Raw genomic sequence first — 24,477 nt, 5'->3', positions numbered from 1 at the left:
CTGTCAAGCAGCTGTTCTACATCCTTGGTCCTTCCCTACCCACCTATTTCAGTGGAGCATCTACCCCAGGAGAAAGCCATGTGCCACAATGGCAGTTCTCGTGTCTTATAGGGGCCGTGCACACGGGACAATCCTTACACGACAACTGCACAAGGGCTGGGGTGAGCCATGCTCTCTCCCCAAACTAGCATTTTTCTATTTTTGTCTGACTAGCAGAGTCAGCACTTTAGGAATGCCTATGTAATAGTTATATTTGTCTGATCCCTGGAGGCTATGTCCACAAGCTTAATCCACCTACTTAAATTTGACACAAGTTGACAGTTCTTTGTGACAAAAAGCATTAAGTGACCATCCTCATGCTCATATGAAAGTCACTTTAATATGCTGCTGTCACACAGACAGATATCATACCTGTATCCATGATGATGCAGCTATAGTCCTGGTTTCCCTTTCAGGTAAATAGGAGTAAGCCCTCTGGTTAGACTGAGTGAGTTCCTGAATCCCTTGGCTGTTCAGACCAGAGTCTTTGCTGGGTTGTAACCAATCTATATCTAACTGCAGGCAGAAATTAGTGCAGGAGATTTTCCTCCTCCTTCTTGTGAATGTTCCAACCCAGTGATGGTGAAATGCTATCTTTAGACTTCGTGCAAGCCCTGATTTAATGCTCAAGGTCATTTCCTTCACCTAAGGGGAAAAAACCCAAAACACTACTAATTTTCCAGTATCGTTGAGAGTTCCTAAGTCTACCCAAAACAAATCTGGTCATGCAAGACCAGAAAGAAGCATATCATCTTGGTACAGAGTCGCAAGATGAGAAAGATTATCCAGCCAGACCTCTTCCCAATATACTTGCTGATAACCTGTAGCTCTCAAGTGGTATGAACTGCAAGTCTCCAGAATACTTTGCTCCCAGAACAGTAGTAGGGTAGGACCTGGAGACTGTTTTAGAACTGTCAGCATGCCTTGTTATGTTTACACTCCAATGTGAAAAGTAATATATATGATGTCAGGAAGTTGCTATGCTTGTTGCTGTCACAGAAGCCAGTGGAAGTGGTAATTTAGAGCCCTTGAAAACTGGCCACCACACATAAGCACCCTGCCAGTTCCCGGCCAAAGCTTCTTGTGGTTATCACAGGTCGGATGTCAGTGCAGCCAGACCTAAAATGGAATTGAAATTTTAAATAATGATAGTCCCAATTTAACATGGTTCTTGAGCATTTCCATAACTTTAGCACATGGGTAATCTTAAGGAACTTTTTAAGCTTAGTTATCTATATGCATAGCAAAAGATTTTAAGTCTTATTTTATCTGAAAAACTGAACATAGTAAATGTGAAACAGTGATGGAAAATTGTTGGTAATGGGTCAAGTTGCATCTCCTGCTGATTTTCAAGATTGTATGTGTGTATGTATAATTATAAATCACAAATAAAAATGTCTTGGCTCTAAGTGCTCATATCCTATGTCAAACTGGATCATGAGTACATCTCATGACATGGCTGAGGCATGAAAGCATTTCTGGAGTGACAGTTGTGCTTTCACTTTATTTGCTAACTATACTTCTTAATATACTATGTTTTCTGAGTAGCCATATAGAAATGACTTCTAGGTTAATTCCTTTTCTTGCTGTAGGATTATAGATAGCCAGCTGCTTTACAAATTTCACAACCTGTGAATAACCCAAGGTCTGTGTTTAACACAACATGACCCACTGAAATGCAACATTCTTGACTTCTTTAATAAAGAACTGCAAAGAAGAGACCATTACCAATTTTGTCTTAGAAGCTATGAGGCAGAAGTTAACTTCAGTTGCTCAGTAGAAGGCCCAGTTGACATTATGGTATCAATCCAACAGTAATTGGACTTTCAACAGCCTCTTTCCTCTGTAGCTCAAGAGGCATCATTACAACCTAGTGATGAACACCTCTTCTCCCAAGGGGCTGAGGAGTGCGTGCTGGAGGCAACGGTTTCTCCACCGCCAGCCCCCCTGACAATGCCTCGACAGAGGACCATATTAGGCAATGGGGCTGCTGGGAATGGCATCTGGGCACTCCAGTGAGCATACCTCCTAGGGAAGGAGCACAACCGTAAGCTGCCGGTTGTGTGCAACAAGCCTGTTGCAGAGGTCAGCCAGAGAGGGCTATCATTCTTTGGGGAGGTGGAAACTACTCAGTGCTATTAATGGGTTTTTTTCCTGGCTGTCCTCAGGAATGGGACTGTAAGCCAAGCATGACCATGAAAGGGGTCGCACACGGCCAAAAGATTATGTTGAAGTATCTCCCATGTCTCTGCCACCCCCAGTGCCTGGAACTCTCTCCCTTCCTTTTTTCCTCCCATACCATACTTCAGGTCTCTCCCCTGAGCTCAGTTCTTGCCCCAGTTTTCCTAGCAATAGCCCAAACAGCCTTGAATTACAGTTTAGGAAAGAAACTACTGACTTCTTTGCCTGGCTTCAGTCATCATCCCATCACAGAATTGCAGAATGGACCTCTGGAGACTGTCTAGTCCAACCTCCCTGCTAGGAACAGAGTCAACTAGAGTAGGTTACCCATGACATTGCTCAGGTTTTGAATATCTCCTTGTATGTCTGCCTGTATAAGATGAAGTTTAGACAATAGTAATAGTATTTCAGGTCTGGTCTGTGCTGTAGATTCTGGCTAACATCTGTACCTACTGCTACGTAAGACAGGACTAGAAAGATGTGTGACTACTGACCAACACCACTGTGTGATGAAGCCATGAAATACCTTTCAAAATAAAAGAAAAACTCAAGGGAAGTCCCTCAAAAGTCTCATAACACTCTCATCTGAGCCTGGAAAATGCTTAGTTTGGTGAGCTGTCTTTATAAATTTGTGGCTATTGCTGGTGAGCCAGGGAGAATTTTCTAATTCAGTGTTCATAAGAATACTCCCTGTTTCTAGCTATTAAATTTCAAAAAGACAAGTATACAGTCAATAATTTCTGCTATTACTTTTCCACACAAGAAATAGACTTCCATGCCACAGAGATGTTATTTTATTCTCAGTGGAAGCAGTGAGAAATGTCATGGTAGTAAAGGGGATATGTTCCAAGATGTACTTTTTGTTGTGGAATTTTCATATTTTCATATGAAAATTTTTCATATTTTCCTAGGCCACAAAGCAAAACTTAGTATGTTAGTAATTAGATCAGAAAAAAAATAATTGCTATGAACCTAAGTAAAGCTATTTTATTATTATCAGACTCAGTGTCTGCTAGCCTTTAATATACATGTTCCCTTCTGTTCTGTATCATAGGTGCTGTGACCAGAACTTACAGCACTGAGCTCTTTCCCTGTAGCAAGGGATTCTCTTTGGACCCTCTACAAGTATTTGTTATAGCAGTCGTGTATGTGGCTGGAAGTTCCTAAACCATATCAAATTCACACACTCAGCTTAAAATTATATTTGTACTAGAAGTATTCCTCCCTTTTAAATATTAAGTGGATTTATTAAGAATGAGAAGCATGTTTTAGTTATATTTAGACCTGAGCGCAAAGGAATAGCCTTACCAGCATTTCTGTGTAACAGAAATTGAAACTTTATTTCCTGAATATAACCTGAGGTGGGGTCCCAAAGGTTAATACCCATAACATGACAAAGGTTAGTAAGAGCCGTCTACTCTTACAGTTAAGGATTTCAACCTTTTCAATCTTTGCTTGTTGCAAGTAGCTAAACTGTAAGTCAATGCACTGTCTCCAATAAATATTACTATTTTCAACTAGTCTAGAGTCCTAACACTTTCACAGGTTGAAAATAAGCTTCCTTTAATGTTTTAAAAATAAAGTTTATCTTATCTAGTTAATATGTTCTTACGTTTTTAGATTGGAGAACATGTCATCCCAAAAGGATAACATTTAAATAGGATAAAAAGCCTGGTTTCTGTACCACACATCTCAAAGGGAAGTGATTTAGTTTAAAAACCATGACTGAAAGAAAGAGAAAACAAACACATTGTAGGTCCTATGAAGAACGGCTAAGTTGATGTTTTTTACTTTCTGCTTGCACTGAGGACCGAACTCTAGATCTAATGGAGTGGTGAAAATGAGATAAAGGTCTCTGGATTCTTTGTGCACGATCCTCCTCAGTTAATGGATCCATTACACTCCACAATTAAAGTCATATGAGATAATATTCCAGTTGATGGGAATTTTGCTTAACCATAGAATATCATCTGACAGAAGCATATTAATGTGGTAAGTTATACTTTTAAGCATAGGTTCAAGACTAATTAACTCGAACAAATCAAACCCAAACTTGAAATTCAGCTTGGATTCCGTGATATTCCAGAACAGTCCTAAACTGGAATTGCCCAAAGGTCCTGAAATGTACCGGGGCCCACCTATATAGATTAATATGAATACATGCAAGTAGATGACCTGCATGTCAGGGAGAGACCTTATCACTCTCTACAACTACCTGAAAGGAGGTTGTAGCAAGGTGGGTGTCAGCACCTTCTCCCAAGTAACAAGTGATAGGACAAGGGGAAACGGCCTCAAATTGCACCAGGGGAGGTTTAGATTGGATATTAGGAAAAATTTCTTCACCAAAAGGGTTGTCAAGCATTGGAACAGGCTGCCCAGGGAAGTGGTTGAGTCACCATCCCTGGAGGTATTTAAAAGATGCATAGATGTGATGCTTAGGGACATGGTTTAGTGGCGGACTTGTCAGTATTAGGTTAACTGTTGGACTGGATGATCTTAAAGGTCTTTTCCAAGCTAAATGATGCTATGATTCTGTGAGTATTATATCTCTCCAGACTGAACAAGTTCAGTACCCTCTCTTCACAGAGCATATGCTTTAGGCCTCTGACCATGTTACTCTCAAGATGCCATGTGTTGCATGTGTGAAAGCAAAAAAATTTTGAGAACTGCATTAAAATATTAAATGAACACAGACTGTGTCCAAATTCAACAAGCATATACCAATTGTATGAAAAATATTTGCTTTTACTTAGAGCTCAATGTCTGTCTTCTTTCTTCATTTTTCAGAGACTGAAACTGAAAGTGCACCACCACCTCCAGGTTAGTGTAAAAAATGCTAATTTGTGCTGTAATCCTAACAACGGTTGCATGAAACTAGATACTGCATAGCCATAATACGATTTGTGTTCATTGTCCCTTTGAAAGTGAGAGGCTAGTAAGAAAAGTATGAAAACCTTCCCAGATAAGATATTCTCACTTCACTTTGCCTGAATGTTGATTTTTCAGAGTCAATTTTTATTTGCAAGACAACTTGTTTGAGGAATCCTTCAGGATTTGCAAGTGTCCTTGAGGATACGGGAAAATTATGACTGCTTAAATTCTGTGTCTAAATTATGCTGTCTACTTTGATGCTGAACAGCATCTAATTACCAAAACATTCTCTTTGATTTCTCCTCGAAGGTACACCATCAGTAAAGTTGACAGAATTAAACATGGGATTCATTTCACCTAATTTTAGCCATCTGAAGATTAGGTATCCTGTCTAAGTTGTTCAACAGTGTTCCACCTATAACCAATGGAGCAGATCCTGGGTCATGCATGGTCATCCAATGAACATTTCCTGGATAACCTATCTAAAATGTCACTGGATGTCAGCATATAGGCAATTGCCCTGAGGAGTCTGGTTGTCTAGACTGGAGTAGGTGAATAATTTCTGGGAAGCCAAAATTAGGTGAGGCTAAGGACATTCATAAGGACTAGGGCTTCAGGTAAAGCTGAAGCTCTGTGCAAAGCTGCATTTTCTTTAGTGGGAGCTGGAAAGGTGGGCAAGCCTTTGCATTATGGGTTTCATTTGCATCGAATAACTTGAGTTATATTCTCAGATGTTGGTTAATACATATATATATTACCCATGTTTAATTTAACCATTTGGTGAGTTTTATTCTCTGTGTAGCTACCTACACAGCAATACCAAATAGAATAATTATCCTCCAGGTGTTAAACCTGCATTTACTTAGTCTTACAAACTGGCGTTTTACAAGGCTGATTCAAAAAATTTTTGTTTGAATGATACACTCACATAAATTATATACTCTTTCATTAAAAAATGACAAAGTCTGGAGGTAGTAGTATCATTTGCCACAAGGAGTTTCATGTTTAAATAACCCATATATTATTTGTATGTTAGGATGAACTCTTCCATATTGCGTATATTTGTAAAGAAAATTAATTGATATTTCATTCATGATGGTTGCATTTTACTCAACCATAAAATCCGTCCAGTTGATATTAAAGTGATTAATTTCAAAATATTCACATTGAGGTTCTTATCTGATATACTTTGTACTTGAATTCACGTTCTTCATCAATCTTAACTTTTAAATAGAACTGAAATGAGAAACTGCTTTTTGTAGACATAAAGGAATAGCATCTTTGAAGCCTTATATTAAAAACTTCTATTAACATTTTCAAATAAATAACATCTTCTTTGTTTCTATTTAAATACACAGGATTAAATATGAAATCGCTCCTATAACGCACTTCCTTTCTCCCATACCTGTACTACTTCTGTAAAACAAGTAGGTTGTCGGTAGGCCTGTATGGTTAGGCACAGACCAAACTGGTTTATTTCTAAGCTGCAAGTGCCAGGCACTTCTCCTAGTTTCCTTCTGCCTGGCTCAAGATGCTGTCACCTTGGATTACCAAGTGCTGTCACACAAAGAGGGAAGTTGGTTGTTCAAGAATCCAAATGCTATAATACATAAATAGTTTATTGGACATAATCAGCATCTTGAACTACACCAGGAATTTTTTGGGAAGCCTTTGTAGGATCTCCTTCTAGATCTCAATGTCAAGCCATCAGGTTGGTATACTTAGCCTTGATGAGTTTTTCAAATGGGATTTAGACATGCTACCACCTGGCAAGAACAGTGAATGCTCCTAATCCCAGTTCCTATCAGGAAAAGAAAGTGTTACTGTAGCAAAATCCACATTCAAAAGGAACAGGTTTGACCATCTGGCCAAGATGGACAACCTGACAACCGGAGCTTGGAAATTTAGGGAATCCAGACAGAAGCATCTGGGAGTCTACCACAATTCCAGAATATGGACTTCTCTTCCAAATTTCAAGATTTATTTTCATAGTTACCATGGCTATGCACATGTGAACAAGAAATAAGGATAATCATAATATCAGCTGGCTCTTGCAGATGTTTACTCCATGGCACAAAAGTTATCTTAGCTCCATCTTGACAATGTTAGTCTATCGACCTTCATCCAAACCCATGTTCTATCAGGCAATTGACAGGTAAATTTGCCACAGAAAGTCGTTGTTCACAGGCAATATAATATTGAGCATTTACACCTTGAAGACAGCACAATTCATATGATTTGACAAGTCTTTAAATGGCCTTGTATGCAAATTGAATGAGATAAGAAAGCAAAGAGAATAGGAATTCTATCAAATCCTGAAATAGAGAAAGTGTAGAAATTTTTATTTTGTTGAAAATACAGTCCAAGTTTTCTCATACATATAAGGTCAAAGATAATTCACATTCACCTGCTTGGAGTAGAAGAGAAGCTGGTGACTCTTCTGATCAAGAAAACTAAGAACAAATAGCCTAGGAAAGATTATGATGATAAAGAATTAAGAACACCCTCAATAGACTCTCTCTGTGGTGCACTTTTTCTTAAGGACAAACCGAGTAGGGTGATGGAGCTCTGGATACCACCAATATTTGGCAGTATCTCATGTCTGATTCAATTCCATTCAAATTAACACTAATTTGTAACTCATTTCAAAGGCTTTTGTAAATAAGCCTAAGAACAAGAGACTAACAATTGCTGCTTCTAAAAAACCCCAGTATTTTTCTTCCACTGAGTACAGGAACATCAATCTTACACGACTCGTTCAAAACATAGAAAATGCATTGATATGCACACAGCTGTAAAATGCTTTATGGGATTACAACTGTATGTTACATATCAAGAATTCTTTAATTTTGTTTTTTCAGTACTAGCAGATCCTAGAATATTGCTGTATTTTTTAATGCTGTGTAAGTTTTTCTTTTTACTTTAAGATCCTCTCAAAAATATACTTGTACTTCCTACACAGAACAAAAAACACCGCAGGAGGGTGGAACTGGAAAGGGTAAAGGTGAGTCTAAAACCATATTAAAAAAATGGGCAGTAAAGAGACCATTCATAAATGCTGTTCTGATGCTGGATTGCTTGAGCTTTAATTTAGAATTTTTGTGCCAAATTTCAGAAGTGTAATGTGAAGCTTCCTGGATCCTTTTTCTGCATGACTTAACCAGCGCAAGGGAATTATGATACTTATGAGTATCTTCAAAAATTCTGCAAACAAGACTGACACCTTAGCAACAGTATTAATATAGACTGTTTAATTAATAGATCAAATTGCAAGTGATTTGCATGAGCAGAAAGCCATATTTAAGTGAGCCTAGATGTTGACACTGACCAAGCTTGCTAAAATGCGGACACTATGCACATTGGTAGCTTTTAAATAAAGCGGACAATCTCCTACTGTCTAACCTGTTTCTATTCTACCGCAGAAACTTGATATTGCATGTTTTGCCTTTCAGCAAAGTCCAATACATTTTTTAATCTGAAAAAAGAAATCACACATTTGTCTTTCTGTCCTCATTGGGAGCCCAGCAGTGGAGCTCATTACAAGATCTGAAAAATGTCTTTGAAGACTGTGTGCTGTGAACAAGCACATAACTGTTCCACTAGCAATGCATGTAAAAATCAGCTCCATTTTTAATACATATTTTTGTGCCACTGAAATTAGACTAAAGCTCTGTTGGCAATTCTTCCGTTTACGAAGATACCTTTTCAGGGAACTGTGCCAAATTCCACTCCTTTTTCTACTCCCTGCCAAAGTAGAATTCAAACAGCTCATCAGCTTATTTTGACATGAATAATCTTTTTTTTTCTTCATGCTGATAAAAGGCTAAACCAGACCAAAATATACTTACAACTGTTATAATGTTTGCTTTTCATTTGGCACGGTTATGCTTTTTCATGGCAAATGAAGAAATGGCTTCCTTGAAAATGTATTCTGGCTTTTGGTCTCTTCCAGACAAAATCTTACCTTTTAGACAAACTGGATGCACGTTTGATACTTTCAGATTTATTTGCAGAGGCGTGCATGGCTATTTTTCTCAGCAAAGTAAAAATACAAACACTGAGAGTGTGTGATTCAAGTACCCTTTTGAAAATAAAAATGCTGAACCAGGATTCAGTGCATGTTATTGTGCCAACTATCTTTGCATTGAGCAATTATTTTGACACATGAAATTTTGTGTGAGTAATCAAATCTGTCATCTTGGTAATGGAAACACAATTCAGGAATAATTTGCATGCCTAATGATAGGAAAAAAGATGAAGTTCTTGCCTCCAGCTATTCCAGCATTTAGTTCTGCTTGCTTCAGTTTTGATATGAGAGAAATGTTTGTTCCTGAACTGAACATAAATGGTGTTTTCCCCACTGCTTACAAGTCTACATTTTACTGAATAAAAAAGGAAACATGGTAGGTATCTTATAAAATACTTCTATTTTCTTTTTGTACATTATTACATTTCTGTTTTTACTTTAGTGAAGAACACAGGTATTTCCTAAGGGGAAGAATGCTTTCTTGGTGCTTACCCTGCCTAGGAGGATTTTGCTACCAAAAAAATTGTTTGAGATCCTAGTATGTGAAGTGTTCCCAGTTTCAGTCCATGGTGGCAGCAGCTGCCCCAGTAAGAATTCCAGTCAAAGTCCAAATACCAATATGTAGAGAGAATGACCTTCTGCCATGCTCCAGTGAAACTGTCACCTCTGCCAAGCAGTGTAGATGTCATTGCCAGACACGTGGCAGTAATTTTTTTTTTTAATTACGTATAGTGCAATTGTTCCTATCAGCTCCTGTTTTGTTACAGAGTATCACCAAATAGGGGAAAGTATATTTTCTTAGGGTGGCTCCTTCATCTTTGTCTGCCAGAAGAAAATCTTTTTAATGGTGATCATAATTGACAAAATGGGAAAAGGTTCCATTTTTCTAATACGTCCAAAATCATTTACACTAGAAAATGAGCAGTTCAACACGGAAATGAGGACAGAACCAGCTAGAGGTTAGTTTTTATATCAGCTGTTTATAGAACTGTTTCAGTAGCTTCGGAAGGAACAGATTTGGGTACTTCCCTGAATGGGAAGGATTTCATATCTGAATTCCACAGCGATTCTACAATACCTGTGTGTCAGCAGCTGTGACCTCTTTGCTGATAATGTATACGAAACAGTACACCATAGGAACCTGGGACAGCCCCTCTCTGCAGCACAGTCAGGCTGTGCTGGAACCTGGTATCTAGGAACAAAAGCTTGGACCATAATTATGGACCAGGTGGTCCATAATGTTCACCTCATTTCTAAGACAAATTTGACAGCAAAAGTTAGGAAGAGAAAGTATACCTATCTGTGTGTCTGTTTTACTGTTCTATTTCTTTTTGGTAGTTATTGTCTGTCTGAAATTCCATATCTATGTTCCTTTATGTTCACTGTAAAGTTAAGAAATGGAGGACAGTGTGATAAATCCTTTGTTATCTTGTGGTTATTTTGCTGCATATCAGTAGCTCAGAGCAGTAAAAATAAAAATAAAATTTTCTTGCATTGAATAATCTTTCATAGCATTTATCATTTCAAAAATGCCTAAAATAATGCTGTGAAAAATTCAGGATATATATGATCGTCTGTTTTATTTTCAGAGAAAACAATGACTCAGCAGAAATCCCACCAAATTCACTATGTTATCCCATACTCATTCAATCGAAATACTTCCAACTTTGTTTTTTATTTTAGCATTATCTTACAGATTTAATATTGTTATAATTATATTCCCACCTGCTGGAATAATAACTGATTTTTAATATCAATTTGCTCATTCCTTTTTTAGGTCCCATCCAGCCATTCAGAGAGCTACTAAAATTTCTGCATGCTCTACTTATATATTTTTCTCTAGGTTCCATTCAACCATCTACTAAAATGTTTGCATGTTTCATCCTTCCATTTCTCCAGGTTTCACTTATCCATTCATCTCTCTACTAAAACTTTCATTGCTGTATGTATGTACTTCATTTACTGTTTCCAAAGTCCCCTTGATGGGACTGCCGAATACTCTTTGAAAATCAGATGGGTAATTGAAGACAATTGAATTTTAAACTCTTAGTCTCAGAAGGCCTATATGTTCCTGCCGGATCTCTCATGCTAGATTCCATAGTCATCAGTGAGTGAGAGCAGGGAACAACAACAAAGAAAGATTAATTAGTTTACTGGCTCTGTTAGCTGGTTAAATAAAATTTGAGATGCTGCTCCAGTGGAGTATATTCCAAAATTCCCCTGTTCAGTTCTGTAACACCAGGCTTTAGATATTGACACATGGTTTTCGAGTCTTCTTCCAAACAGCTAAAAAAGACAAAAGTAAAATAATAAATTAATATAATTTTGCTACTTCTGTAAAATATTAAATTTATCAACAATGTGACTGATGGTAGAATAGCAGCTTCCATTTTTGTGTGGCAGGTTTCAAATCAAGGGAAAGTCCAAGGTCTAAAATTCTTGACATCAGCAGTTCATATATAAATCAGCAGTTATTACTTATATTTTGACATATTTTTCTACACTCCTGCTGTGTCGTCAGCAGTCAAAAAATTTAATACTGAGGTTACACTGATTGTGAATATAAAAAAGTTTTACATCAGCTACTTCTGAGATATGGGGTGTGAGATATAGGAGTGAGGTATAGGAGTACTCCTACAAGAAGACGCTACCCGTGACGGAACTTTGAGAGGCCTGCTCTTCAGTTAATGTAATCATTTAGATACAAGGGAATAAATGTAAATATTGTATTTGTTCAATGAAAATGTGCCATAGATGAAGAGAAGCCAAAGAACAAAAATGTCTATAGAGTAATACCTCCCACCGACCTACTGTCAAATGAATGATTTCTTCATACTTAGCTCTAGTCATACAACAGATTGATAAATATATTCCATTAAATGTTTACTCACAGAAGATGAAGACAGTGGACTAATGATCATAGTTTTATCACCAGGTCTGGTATTTGGGGGATTTTTGTTATCTTTTAATAGAATTTATTGCTAATGTAAACAATTGGTCATTACAGAAAGCAAATAGGTCATAGCTGTCATATTTATTCAATAGTTAGTTAATTTAATCCTAGAAGCCAGAGATATAAGGAGTGATGGATTGATAATTACCCATTTGTCAGAACAATCCTACTAGCATGTATTCTTTTCATACCCTTTCCATTTACAGTACTTCAATTGTGCTTTCATTTTGATACTTCTGAAATGTTTGTTTGTTTTGATTTGTTTGTGTTTGATGTTAATATTTTGTTTGAAAAATGATAGTTTACACCAGAGAAAACCCAGTAATCCCTCTGCAAAACTAGTAACACCTTCTTGTTGGTTTAGTTTTTCAAAAGTTTGATGAAAATAGAAGTCAAATCGAGTAGTCCTTTAATAATGCGATTATCTACGTCACCATGTAGAGTGCATCACATTAAATGTTTTATGCTGATTGATCTTAATTATTTTTTCCTGGCCAAAGAGAATATTCTGTACCACTTCAAGCCATCATCAGCCACAATGGTGACATTATTGGCAGAAAGAGCTGAAAGTACACTTTATACTTTTAATTAAATATGGAGAAAGATTTGCAGTGGAATTACCTAGCCTTGCATTCATTTAGTTGCTAGCCCAATATGTTAAAACATCTGACATGACTTTATCATTACTGTGCTTTCACTGAAAATCAACATCTTCAACATATGCCTATTGGATGGTGTAGGTGGTGAAAACTCTGACACTAAACAAAGTTTGTTTGTTTGTTTTATTATGAGTAAGAAATAATTTTTCTAAGTTATCACATTAATCCTTCATGTCTATGCCTACCTTTTACAATGGACATCCTCCCCCCAAGGGATTTTTAAAAAAAGAAGTTTGATGTATCATTAAAAAGGAGTAAGTGAAGTGTTACGGCTAAGTAGTTAAATTCTATTAACAGACTTTCAATTAGCCTTCAGTGATTATGCAAGCATATTAAAAAATTAATATGATGAGTATTTACAAAAATGTAACTATATTTTATATGTGGTATTGTCATAGTTATCATGTTTGTCCTTGAGAAAATATAGACAAATTATAACCTTAAGTTCAAAATTAAACAATAACTTCAGAATTAAATTTTGATTTGGAAAAAACAAATCTAAAATCTTTTTAAAAAAACAAAAAAACAACTCTTTAAAAATGTGGGTTCATATTTTTCCAAAGTTATTCTTGTTCACTGTCTTTTCCTCCACTTTGAAATGTTCTACAGATGACTTTCTGATACCATATAAAAGACATGTTATCTTTACATTACATATGTATTAAATCCTAAATATACCTGGTTTATTCTAGCCTTTCAAATGCTACATTGGTAATTTTTTTTTTTTTTTTACCATTAGGCTTTAAGACACTAAGATTTTTTTGCATATTTTTGTCAGAAACTGGTATCTCTAAGGTTTCTAGTCAACACCTAAAATTCAAAGAGATGTAGGAGACTCTTGTAAATAAAGCCTTTACCTTATTCTAGTTTCCTAATAAACATGATTACACTATTTCATGTTTAATGTTAGTTTCATGTTTTTTCAGGCTTTTCACTGAGATAAATATATACCTCAATGTACTCTGTGAGATTAACATTTTAAAATACCTGGATAACAATTGCTTGTAGTGACTTACTACCTGATGACGGTCAACTTTTACTGTGATCAAAAGGAAAATACAGTGTGATTATAATAGTTCTGTCCTTATTTTAAATTATTCTCCTATAATATGGGAAAAAAAAGAGTTGCTTGTTCCTTGCATTTTAAATTAATATTCTAATACATAAATTACAAAGTATAAATACAGGTGATGTTTTAACTGTTGCATATCTTGATTTAATGATGCTGAATGCATATATGGTGCACATTTTAATTGCAGACATGGACATCAGAGAAATGGCATCTTCCTCAGGTCAGATATGTGATTGACCTTGATTTCATTGTGGCTTTTTGTATTTACTGTGGATTACATCTCTAACAAACAGAACCACTCAGCAGCTTTCATATAAACTCATGATTTAATAATAGATCACAGTTCACATCTCATTTTTCTTTTACTTGCTTGAAACATTAAGGTTTACCATTTCAGCTACTGAATTACGCAAAGCTTTCTAGCTTTCTTCATCAGTTTGAAGCTTCCATTGCGAATGCTCCTGAGTATTACGGTTTTTTTCCCTTTCTTTTGCAGGTTTTACATTTTTGCATAGTTGTTTTAAAGCAGATGACCATCTGTGCTTTCAGTTTCTTTATGCACTTTTTTATTTGTATTTCTTTTCACAGATGAAGATGACACTTCAGTTAGTACTCCACCAGCAGGTTAGGACTGTGATAGTGCTTTGTGTGTGTATGTATGTATGTATGTATTTTTCTCTTGACTACTGATGAAGAAAGAGTCCAAACGATTGGACTGAACTCAAAACATACTAATTAGAGAAAAAGATTTTTGAAGTGTCCTACATTAAATAAATCTCTGTTCAGAAGTACAAGACCTTCATACCGGACAAGCTCCTTTCCAGCCCTGTCTTGAGGTCTTTGGTAGAACTTCGGCCATTGGAAGGTTATCTGTTAGCAGCTCTGAAAGCAACACCCCTTATCTTTTCCTATCAACAAACATGGAATGCATTTTTAAGGTTAGTCTTAAGAGCAAATTCCAGAATTATAAATAAAACAGATGCCTTATGACTTCAAAACAGGTTTATCCACATAGTTTTCTATCACCTCACTTTAGGCCATGTGACCTACAAGGTAGTTTGAATGTACTGCTCCAAGACATTGCTGCCAAGCTGACAGACAAAATGCCTTTGGCTGTTGGCAGTAAAAGAAACTGCCAGCACAGGGGCCATCATGATAGATGTGCCATGGACAAAATTTCTCCATTGCTTGCTTAATAAGTTTCTTAAAAATAGACTGTGAATGAAACAAAGATTTTGAACACTAGAAAATGCTTTGCAGTGTGTCAAATGAAAAACATGCTCTTAATTATCTTCACTTGCCTAAATGGTACGTTTTCTTGATTTCTCCCAAAAGAATTTGCATTATTAACTTTGGGCTGAATGCTATTTGTAAAGTCAGTAGCAGTATATTGATTTACAATAGTAGAGGAGTAAAAAACTGGTAAAGTAAAAAGCTACTGGTTTAGTAAAAAACTAAAACCTGGTTAAAGCTAAGTATATAAATAACAATTTAAATCACAAAACTCTAAAATTTAATTTTAATTATTTATCATTATATTGCTCAACCTAGATAAATAGACAGACTACTTAAATAATTCAAAGTACTGTCCCCTCAGATAAATATTGAATGACATAAATTCATCTGTTATCTGGCACTACACAAATCATGAAGAAAACATCAGCTTCACAGAACCCTTCTAAATATGAACTACTAAAAAGGAAATCTTGAATGGGAATTAAATTAATTTAGATTTCCTAGAGAAAACGGGGAAAGATTTCTCTTTTTTTTTTCTTAGCTGTCTATTTCCTTTTTCTGGTAATCAAATAGTTCCTCCTGGGTACGGTCCTACGTATCTAGTCTAACCTTCTTGCATGAAGAATCAATGTTCTTTAAATCCCAACCATCTGAGGTCAGTTAAGCTGTGATCTCTGAGCTGGTGTCATCTAAATTGCTCTTCCCTTTCAGATGGGATGTCTAAGCCAGCGGAAAGAAAAGATTCAGGTGAGACCTCCTGAAAAACATGTTGAAACAATCCAAATTTTACATAATATAATTATTATTATTACATTATTTAATAAAGATTATATTTAATCTTAATTTCATTGTTTATAGAGTATCAACCTGTAACTGTTGAAGTGCTTTTAGGTATCAGAGCAAATAGGTTTCTAGCAGCTAAAGCAGGAGTGAGAGAAGGCTTTGCTGCACAAGACAGGACATGTATCAGTTTTTTACACATACATACATACCTATCTATCTATATCTCTTTCCATATAGATAGATACACAACTATTCCCTTCCTCCTCAGCCTACAGGGTGACAGTGGCCCACACACAGGCCCCAGGAGACTGTAGGAGAGTGTCTTCTTCTCACAGCTCAAAGGACGGTGGGGAAAACTTAGCAGAGTCATAACCTCTTTCTTCCTACCCTGGCAGGTAACGCATACTACACCCACTTTTGTGGTTTCAGGATTTGCAGCCTCTGGAACAAAATGAGCAGCAGGTACTTCAACCATGGTTAACTGAGCTGGCATAGCTGCCTATGCCAGCCCCCTGAGCCAACGTCAAACCCACATGTTGTTCTGTTTGTTTAATAAATAGGAAAACATTAATATTTAAAGGTGATGATAATATTTAGGCATTATTTTATGTGGTACTGAATTAATGACTCTATGTAAGCTTATTAATATCCTTTTTCCATTCCACCCTGTGGCGTGTTAGGTTGTTACTGCACGTGACCAGCTCCCGTACCGAGCATCGTCACATCATTTTATTCACACCAGTAACTCACTCGTTCTTATGTTGTTTCCATATACTAGCATGCTATACTGGCATAATCTAAATATCTATATTATAGATAGAGTATATATAGATGTGTATCTATATATATTTGTGTTCATGTATGTTTGTGTATATATTTTCATATATGTGTATATACATGTGTGTATATACATGTATGTCTTTACATGTAAGAAATATTGTACAAGCAGACATACACAGAGGTGTTAGGCACACTGCTTCATCAGAAGACTGAAAGGCAAAGATTTTATAGCACAGCTATCTAGCATTTCTATACAATTTTTCAATTTCTAATGGACTTTAGGATAATAAAAATGGTTTGGTTGCATTTTTCCGTGGTTGTCATGAGTTGTGTTGCATTTGTGAGCGATGGAAATTCTCATGAGTTAAAAAGGTTCCCATAGCTGTAACCTCTGTATTAGAAAGACAATTCTGACTTCTGGCAAATGAGTTTCTTCAGACAACACTGAGCAGAGAAAGGAGCTTTTAACTTCAAGACCAGGGTTTGACTTAGTGAGAAGTGTTGTGTGACTGGTTCCTCATTTACACTAGTTATGAAACCAAAACCAAAAGAGCATTGGATACACTATAAAAAGCTACCTTCACTTCTGAAACAACTAGAAGTTCAAGGGGAACAAGGGACATGCAGCTCTGATTTGAGAGAGACAGCTGGCTTTGTTAATTATAGCTGTACATTTCCACATTTGCTCTGCTCTTCAGTACTACCAGGACAGCACTGGCTTTACTCACTTTCCTCTGTGCAGTGGCCGTAACTCCTCGAAAAAAGGAAATGTGGCATTTGGAGTCTGCAAGTTCTCATTTGGAGTAGGAGGCACTTGCTTTGCCTTTCTGTAGAAAGGGAGCAGGTAATGAACAGACATCCACTGCTTTGCTCTCCCTGCCTTTTCTGTTAGGGTTCAGCTTTGACCACAGTTTTCCATGTGTTTACCCGAGATGTAACTGCATAGCACAAAGCCAGGGCTTGTCAGATGAGCAGAAAGACCAGAAACACACAGCTGTGCTGGCACAGTTCTCTGCCCTGAGGAAAATGCTCACTTGCTTCTTCTCTCAGTACTGTTGTTCCTTTTCAGTTCCAAATGCATGATTTCCAGAAGAGAAGGTGCTGTGTCTGAACATATGGCACAATCGTTTCCATCTGACAAACTATTTTTTCTGTAAAATATCAGCCAATGCAGGACATGGTATTGATGCAGGACATGGATAATCAAACTCTCTGCTTCTATCATGGTACAAGAGAACAAAGTTCCAAAGTAAGCTTCATCTCTGCCCTATTTTGCAGACAAAGAGGAGAAACTAGCTTGTACAATTGACTGAGGTTGGGCTTGAGAGAGACCCACCGAAACTATGCATCATACATGTTTTGTTTGTGCTTATAGCTGTTTGTGTTTTCAGAACGTCCATCTCTTCTGAAAAACAAAGAGCTGACCTTTGTGCATTGCCTCTGTAAAGCACTCATGGTTGAATGCTGGTGCCATTCGAGTTGCTCAGTACCCGTCTTGGCTGATCAGGTTCCCCTCTCTTCCTCCCTGATAGTTTCATTTTCTGACACCACAGAGGTAGCGTTCTTGCAGGGGCTGTACACAATGTGACAGCCAAGCAATGGATGTCAGTGTGAACAAAAACCTGCATATCTTTCAGGACATCTGAAGAGAGAGGTAATAGGGTTAGAGAGTTTAGTAAGTCCAGGTAAGTGTATTTTGGAGGGAGTAAAACATGTTCAGATTATTGACATTTCCTTCTCTCTCTGCATGGTCTCTCAGTATGGTCTATTGGAGAAGGAGCTCCAGAAGAGACAGAAAAACATGATGACTCCCAAAGATCCACTTTATTCGTCGAAAAACCTCAGAGCGGTTCAGTGAGCGTTGGTAAGTGCTTAGAAACAAAATCAAAAGCCACTCCCAGAGAGACAGAGACTGAGGCAGATCCTGGGAAGGCAAGTGCAGTTCCTGCAACATTCAGCTTCTGCCCTCAGCTACAAACACTTCCACTAATTTTAGTTGGATGTGAAGTCCACTCTTTGAAGGCAAAAAAGGCTGTACAAAGAGAAGCAAAAAACAATTGTTTAATTCAAGACGAGCTCAAAATCTAATAGTTTACTGAGCTTAACGGGTAAGAGGTGTACTTTCCGCAGAAGAGAGCTGGTTACTGCGATGCTGTTGGCTGTAGTGTTACTGATATGTCAGGAAGATCTACTCAAAGGCCTGCAGCGTAGCTTAGAGATTGCCAGGTCAACTTTTGTACCCTACAGCTCTGTGTAAATTAGCAAGTAGACTAATAGGAGCACCTCTGTGGGGGGACCTGTCACCCCTGTCACTGCAACATTTCTGGGAGATTTGCTCTGGACTAGCTCTGGTTTAGTCCAGTGGTTGATATACCTACTAGCAGTTGGAGCACAGGTGGTAAACTCTCAGAGCACATCTTTGGTTTTAATTTCACCCCAGAGGAATCCAGTTCAAGCACTGGGAGGACTTTCTGTGTTGTGAACCAGAGCACAGTAAATGGGGATAGTTAGGACGTTCACTTCCAAACTGCACTTCCGAGCCATGGTAAGGTAGCTGCACCCTAAGCATGGTAGCAACAATGGTGAGAAGTTCAGTATAGGCTACTTAATATGTCTGCTGTGTATTTGGATAAACTAAGACATGGTCAGACTTTTTTTTAATACATGCCTATTATTTTTCTCTGTTTCTGAGTAGAAAAAGAGCGTTTGGGGAGGATTTATTTGGAAAATAAATATAAGGAGTTAGCTGTATTCTCCTCTCCATGAATGTTAGGATGGAAACTCAGTAGGAGCTGGGCAGTGGTGTTCCGAAAATTGAGCTAACTTTTACTATTCCCAAATTATTGTTTAGAGAAGACTCTTCCACCTCCCTTCTCAGCCTAAAGAATTAATGACAGAAATGCATGAAGAGCTCCAGGCTTTCTTTTCCAGGCTGGAGTTTATTCATGTTACAGCTGCCTGGTAGCCTAGGAATGCCTGTGCTTGTTTTAAGCAAGGAAATTCAAATACTGGGATCAATTGGCCCATGACAACATAGAGTTCTGCCTCAACTAATTTATCCTGCTTCACAGTGTCCCAAGCTCCACACTGGCTTGGGCAGAAGGCTTCCAGACCCAAAATCAGTAATCTCTGTAACACTGCAGTACTGTCATAGCCTGTGTGACTCCATCTGATTCTTACTGTCGTGGTAGAACTAGCACATGGAGACTGGAAGGAGCGATAGTAAAAGAAACTTGTACAGACATGACTGGCCAACCACGTGTTCCTCAATGACTTCGTTATTCTTTTCTCTTTTTAAAAGGCGGGAATATTACATTTATAGCCAAAGTAGAAGCCAAAGATCTTCTCCGAAAGCCAAATGTTAAGTGGTTTAAAGGAAAATGGATGGACCTGGCCAGTAAAGCTGGGAAGCACCTGCAGCTGAAGGAGTCCTTTGAGCGTCACACTAAGGTGTGCCTTTGCTTGTCCTTCTTAGAGGGGGAAAGGTTGAAAGAGAGATTAAAGACTGGTTTAAGACAACAGGTAGAAATTCAAGAACAGTGGATTTTAACCCTGGTTTCCCCATGCAGATTTCAATGATGATCTCTGACCTTGCACAGAAGCAGACTTTTCTTGCTCTCCCAGCACAGGACAAGTAGTGGTGGGGAAATCAAAGTTTTCTGTTGCCATTTGTGGGTCCCAGTTTCTTTCCAGAGCCCTTTATTTGATATTTATTATTACTCCTGGTTTAGGTCTCAACGACTAAACTTTTAACTTCTGTGTATTATGCAAATGTATCCCCCACATTAACGAACAATTATGTTTGATTTTTAGATTCACACATTTGAGATGCATATCATTCAAGCTAAAGAAAACTATGCCGGGAACTATCGCTGTGAAGTATCTTATAAGGACAAGTTTGATAGTTGCTCTTTTGACCTTGAAGTCACTGGTAAGATTCTACATGTGTCTGTAAAGCTTTATAAAGATTTCTTTTTTTTAAACTTGAAATGCCTCCTAATTTTGTTCAGAACCTTTAAATGAAGTAACGCTTAAAGTGAACATTTTTAGCACAGAGCTCGGAGAATTTTCTTAAGGGTCAGTAAATAATAAAAAATAAAAACCAATAAATTTATTGTTTAGATGAACATTGGGATAGACAGAATGTGAGACATTTATCCAAAAATTAGAAAAGCTGGCAGATAAAACTAGTGTTGGATTCAAATCGGGCTCTGTCGCACAAGACAGAGAGCGAGGCTCAGCGCTATTCCAAGGGCGAGGCTTCCTCTGGCAGCCTCCGAGCAGAGGGACGTGGAGCGGTCACGGCACGCCAGTGCTTTGCACCCCGTTCAGGCATGCTACGATCATATCCAGACAGCTATTTCTTCCACTCTTCACCAAAATAAAGGATAGCACAATGCGGAGAGCACTGGAGAGCCGTGCCCTTGTCTGCTTCTGTGTTACAACAGGCCTTACTCTGGCAAACGTTAACCCACAGGCTTCTCCTCTCCTTCGAGAGCCATGCTGCCGGCACAGCAGCGCGTGCACACCTGCACGGTCAGGCCGAGAGAGATGGATGTCTTCCGAAATGCCAGGGCCAGCAGCCAGTGGACAAATTAGTTGTTCACCCGCGCAAAGCACGCCTCCCAAACGGCCTAGACCTGACTGCTCACTCGCCAGTCAGGCAAAGCCGGTCACAGTTAAGGGGACATTTGATGGCTGGCTGACAGCCCCAGGGGCATAGGTAGGTGTGTGTCTTCGGAGACCAGCAAGGCAGGGGCGAGCCTGGCTGCATCCACGCGCTGGCTGTGGATCAGAACCATTTAATATCTGATTCAGGCTGCCACAAACGGGCAATTCACGTCCGGGGGGTTCAACGTGGCATCGAGAGCCGGTACGAGTCCGCAGCTCTAGAGAAGACCGCCTCTTTCCTCTGACCCCGAGTACTGAGAAAGCGTAAGGCGCAAGCAGGAGAGACGGCATGGGGAATGGGAAGACAAAAAGGCCAGAGCCTGTGTACAGGCAGGAAGGGGATCGGAGAGCAGCGTCGCAGAGATGGCTCTCCTCTGCGGAGCCACAGAAAGCCCTTTAGAGAAACGCGTTACGTAAACCCAGCTTAGCGCTGAGCACCTTTGCGTGTATCAGGACTTAACGCCAAAGGAGCAGCCCACACTGTGGTCACTTAGCAGGAACAAATTTCATATGCCAAATTACATCAACTACATAAACCATGCAAATTTCAAATTATGTTTTTAATTCCTGTATTGCTGTTATTTCATAGAATCTTCCCAAGCTGCTCCATCCATTGACATCAGATCTGCTTTCAAAAGAAGGTAACCTCACACAGTGATCCTATGAAGCTCCTCAGTAGTGGAAGCTGGTAGCATGCACAGAACTTGCAACAATCTTGGCAGACAATTGTACCAAGTATTTAAAAAAACGTCTTTGTAAACACAGATTTGAAAAGTGGGGCTTAGGGTAGTTGATAGTGGGTAGAATGAAACAGTTGTAACACATAGAAAGTACATATGATATTAAATACTCTACTATGAAATTACAGTGTTGTTGCTTTAAGGGAAGATGGACTATTTAAGGCAATTTAAGTATCTGCTTCTTTAGAGGTTTTAATATCATATTTTAATTCACTGAAATACTCTACCACGTGTTTCCTGAAAATTGTCAGCTACAGTATAAAAGTTCCTGGTCCCAATCCTGTACTGATTAAAAGCAGAGAGAAAATTCACACTGATTTCAAGAAGATAGGATCTGGCTTTATGTTATCTTACAGTAAAAAAGTGTGTCATAAGGCCATCGTTACGGAAAAACTACAAATAATATATTGCAGAGGTGATAAGATAAAGCATTATCTCTGAAGTCTTTTCCTTTGTTAGTTACCTTTGTGATAAAATAACAATTCAAACCAGTATAGATGTTGTCTTTACGTTTTATGGAGAAAATTGTATTCATAATGAAAATGCTTTACAAACAGAAAACGGATGCAGTTTGTTAATTTACACATACAAGCAAAACTGTGATTCAGAAGTTACTGCTTTTATTTAGAGGGATTTGATTTAAAGAGTAAATGCAAAAGATATTACACTCAAGGTGCACTTCTTTCTTGAGCATATTTGAAAAAAAAAAAAACTTGCAATAACTATTCTGCCCACCCAGATGACGATATCTGAATATTTTCTGATTTTCTAAGTAATACCTTGCATGCAAAATCTGGGATGAAATACTGGCATCATTTGACTTAACATTTGCAGGATTTTGCCCTTATTCTTACAAATATTAAGGGCATACCTTTTGTCTATATGTGCTTTATACTAAGATATTACTGCTTAAGGTCACACTATAGAAAGAAATGCACCTTCACAGGACTGTGATTCTACCTGTTAACAGTACAATGTACCGTTTCTTCTTTTTTTAATGGATTTCTCCCTTCATTTAGAGAAAGGTTAAATCTTAAGTTGTAATGCTTTGCAATCAGTATTTGACACAGCTATGCATTGTTAAAAGCACCACCCAGCAATGCAAATCTTTGTTTTACATTCACAGCAAAAGATCAGCACAAGCCCTTTGTTTTTATACACATATATTATGGAAATGAAAAACAAAGCTCGTTGTGTTGACTAGCTCACATTTATTTGTGTTACTGAAATCTAACACAAATCTTGGCAAATTTATGTATGCAGTTACAAAAATTTGCCATCAAAGTATAATAACAAGCAATACAAACCTTTGTGTTATTTTTCACAAGTGCCTAAGGAAACATAATTTGTGTGAAAAAGAATACAAGTTTGTGTTGATTTTATACCATTATTTGTGTTTCCGGACAGTGTTGAGTATATGAGACATATAGAGCGTTTGCAATGTGTGTTGTCTAAGTCTTCCTGTATTAAACAAAGATTTGGTCTTTTTCTATTAATAACAGCGGTGATGGACAAGACGATGCAGGAGAACTTGACTTTAGTGGTCTCCTGAAACGTAGGTGAGAACCAAGTGATGCAGTGAGCAGGTGTGGATTGCAAACCATTAGGTTCGCACACAGAAAGAGTCAGGTGTAGCATTAATAACTTCTTAATAATTTTCTGACCTTTAATTTCTTTCAATGTTTCTAACTATAATTCTCATAGTATAATATGCAAATGTTCAGTTAATCATACTTTTAAGTGTGCAGAAAAGAAAGCTCAGATTTGAGTGCACTGGGAAGAAAGTGAGCCACAACCTAAAGAGGCCAATAACATTTAGTTTACTTGTGATTTCTTTTGTGTTTGCATGGAAGGCAGAGGGGGAGAATTTCCTACAAGGGGATGAGCAGTTCAGAAAATTGAGTCTGGTGCACAAGTAAAAAACTGCAAGAGTTAAATTCACCTCTTTGGGTACATCTTAATTTGATTTTATAAGCATTCTGATATGAAAAATCATATATCATGCTTTCAAACCATAGATGATGGTAGCAATTCTTTGTAGCTTTCTGTTTCAATATGTGCACACAAATGTTCAATGGTCTTTTATTCAACTTAAATAGTGTGATGGAGAAAAACTTCGGCATGTGTTTCTCTGGTTTGCCTTGAGAATCTGGTTTTAGGATAGTTATGCCTCTAGGTATTTCAGGCCTTAAACTCAGTTTAGTCTTTTATCAGGTTAAGACAAGATAGTTAATTCGAAGCTTTTTTTTTTTAAATTTATCACAGAAATTCTGTATGCCATGGAAATTAATGGCAACTGACCATAGAGAATTGGAAAAGGAACTAGATCCTTTATCTCATTTACCACGTACTCTAAAAGAGGAAAATCCAATATGCAGTATTAATTACATAAAAAGTTCACAACGGGCTCATGGGCTAAGATGATGAGGATAGTATTTAAGCAACTAAAGCAAAAAGGAAAGGCT

The 24,477-nt window shown here is 37.7% G+C and overlaps 1 protein-coding gene across 1 annotated transcript in view; it reads left to right on the top strand.

Moving 5' to 3' along the window:
* Positions 1–24,477, top strand: part of MYBPC1 (myosin binding protein C1) — a gene marked incomplete at its 5' end in the record, with an annotated part of 80,598 nt that overhangs the window by 15,726 nt on the left and 40,395 nt on the right. The window contains 9 exons of the mRNA XM_082011995.1: positions 5,008–5,040; positions 8,054–8,095; positions 14,391–14,426; positions 15,750–15,785; positions 18,361–18,465; positions 19,903–20,051; positions 20,415–20,532; positions 21,862–21,913; positions 23,515–23,571. Of these exons, the coding sequence (XP_081868121.1) occupies positions 5,008–5,040; positions 8,054–8,095; positions 14,391–14,426; positions 15,750–15,785; positions 18,361–18,465; positions 19,903–20,051; positions 20,415–20,532; positions 21,862–21,913; positions 23,515–23,571 (628 nt within the window). The remainder of the gene's footprint in view (positions 1–5,007; positions 5,041–8,053; positions 8,096–14,390; positions 14,427–15,749; positions 15,786–18,360; positions 18,466–19,902; positions 20,052–20,414; positions 20,533–21,861; positions 21,914–23,514; positions 23,572–24,477) is intronic.

The sequence above is a fragment of the Phaethon aethereus genome (assembly GCF_964289735.1).
Source record: "Phaethon aethereus genome assembly, chromosome: 1".
NCBI lineage: Eukaryota > Metazoa > Chordata > Aves > Phaethontiformes > Phaethontidae > Phaethon > Phaethon aethereus.
This window is presented reverse-complemented; position numbering and strand designations above follow the sequence as displayed.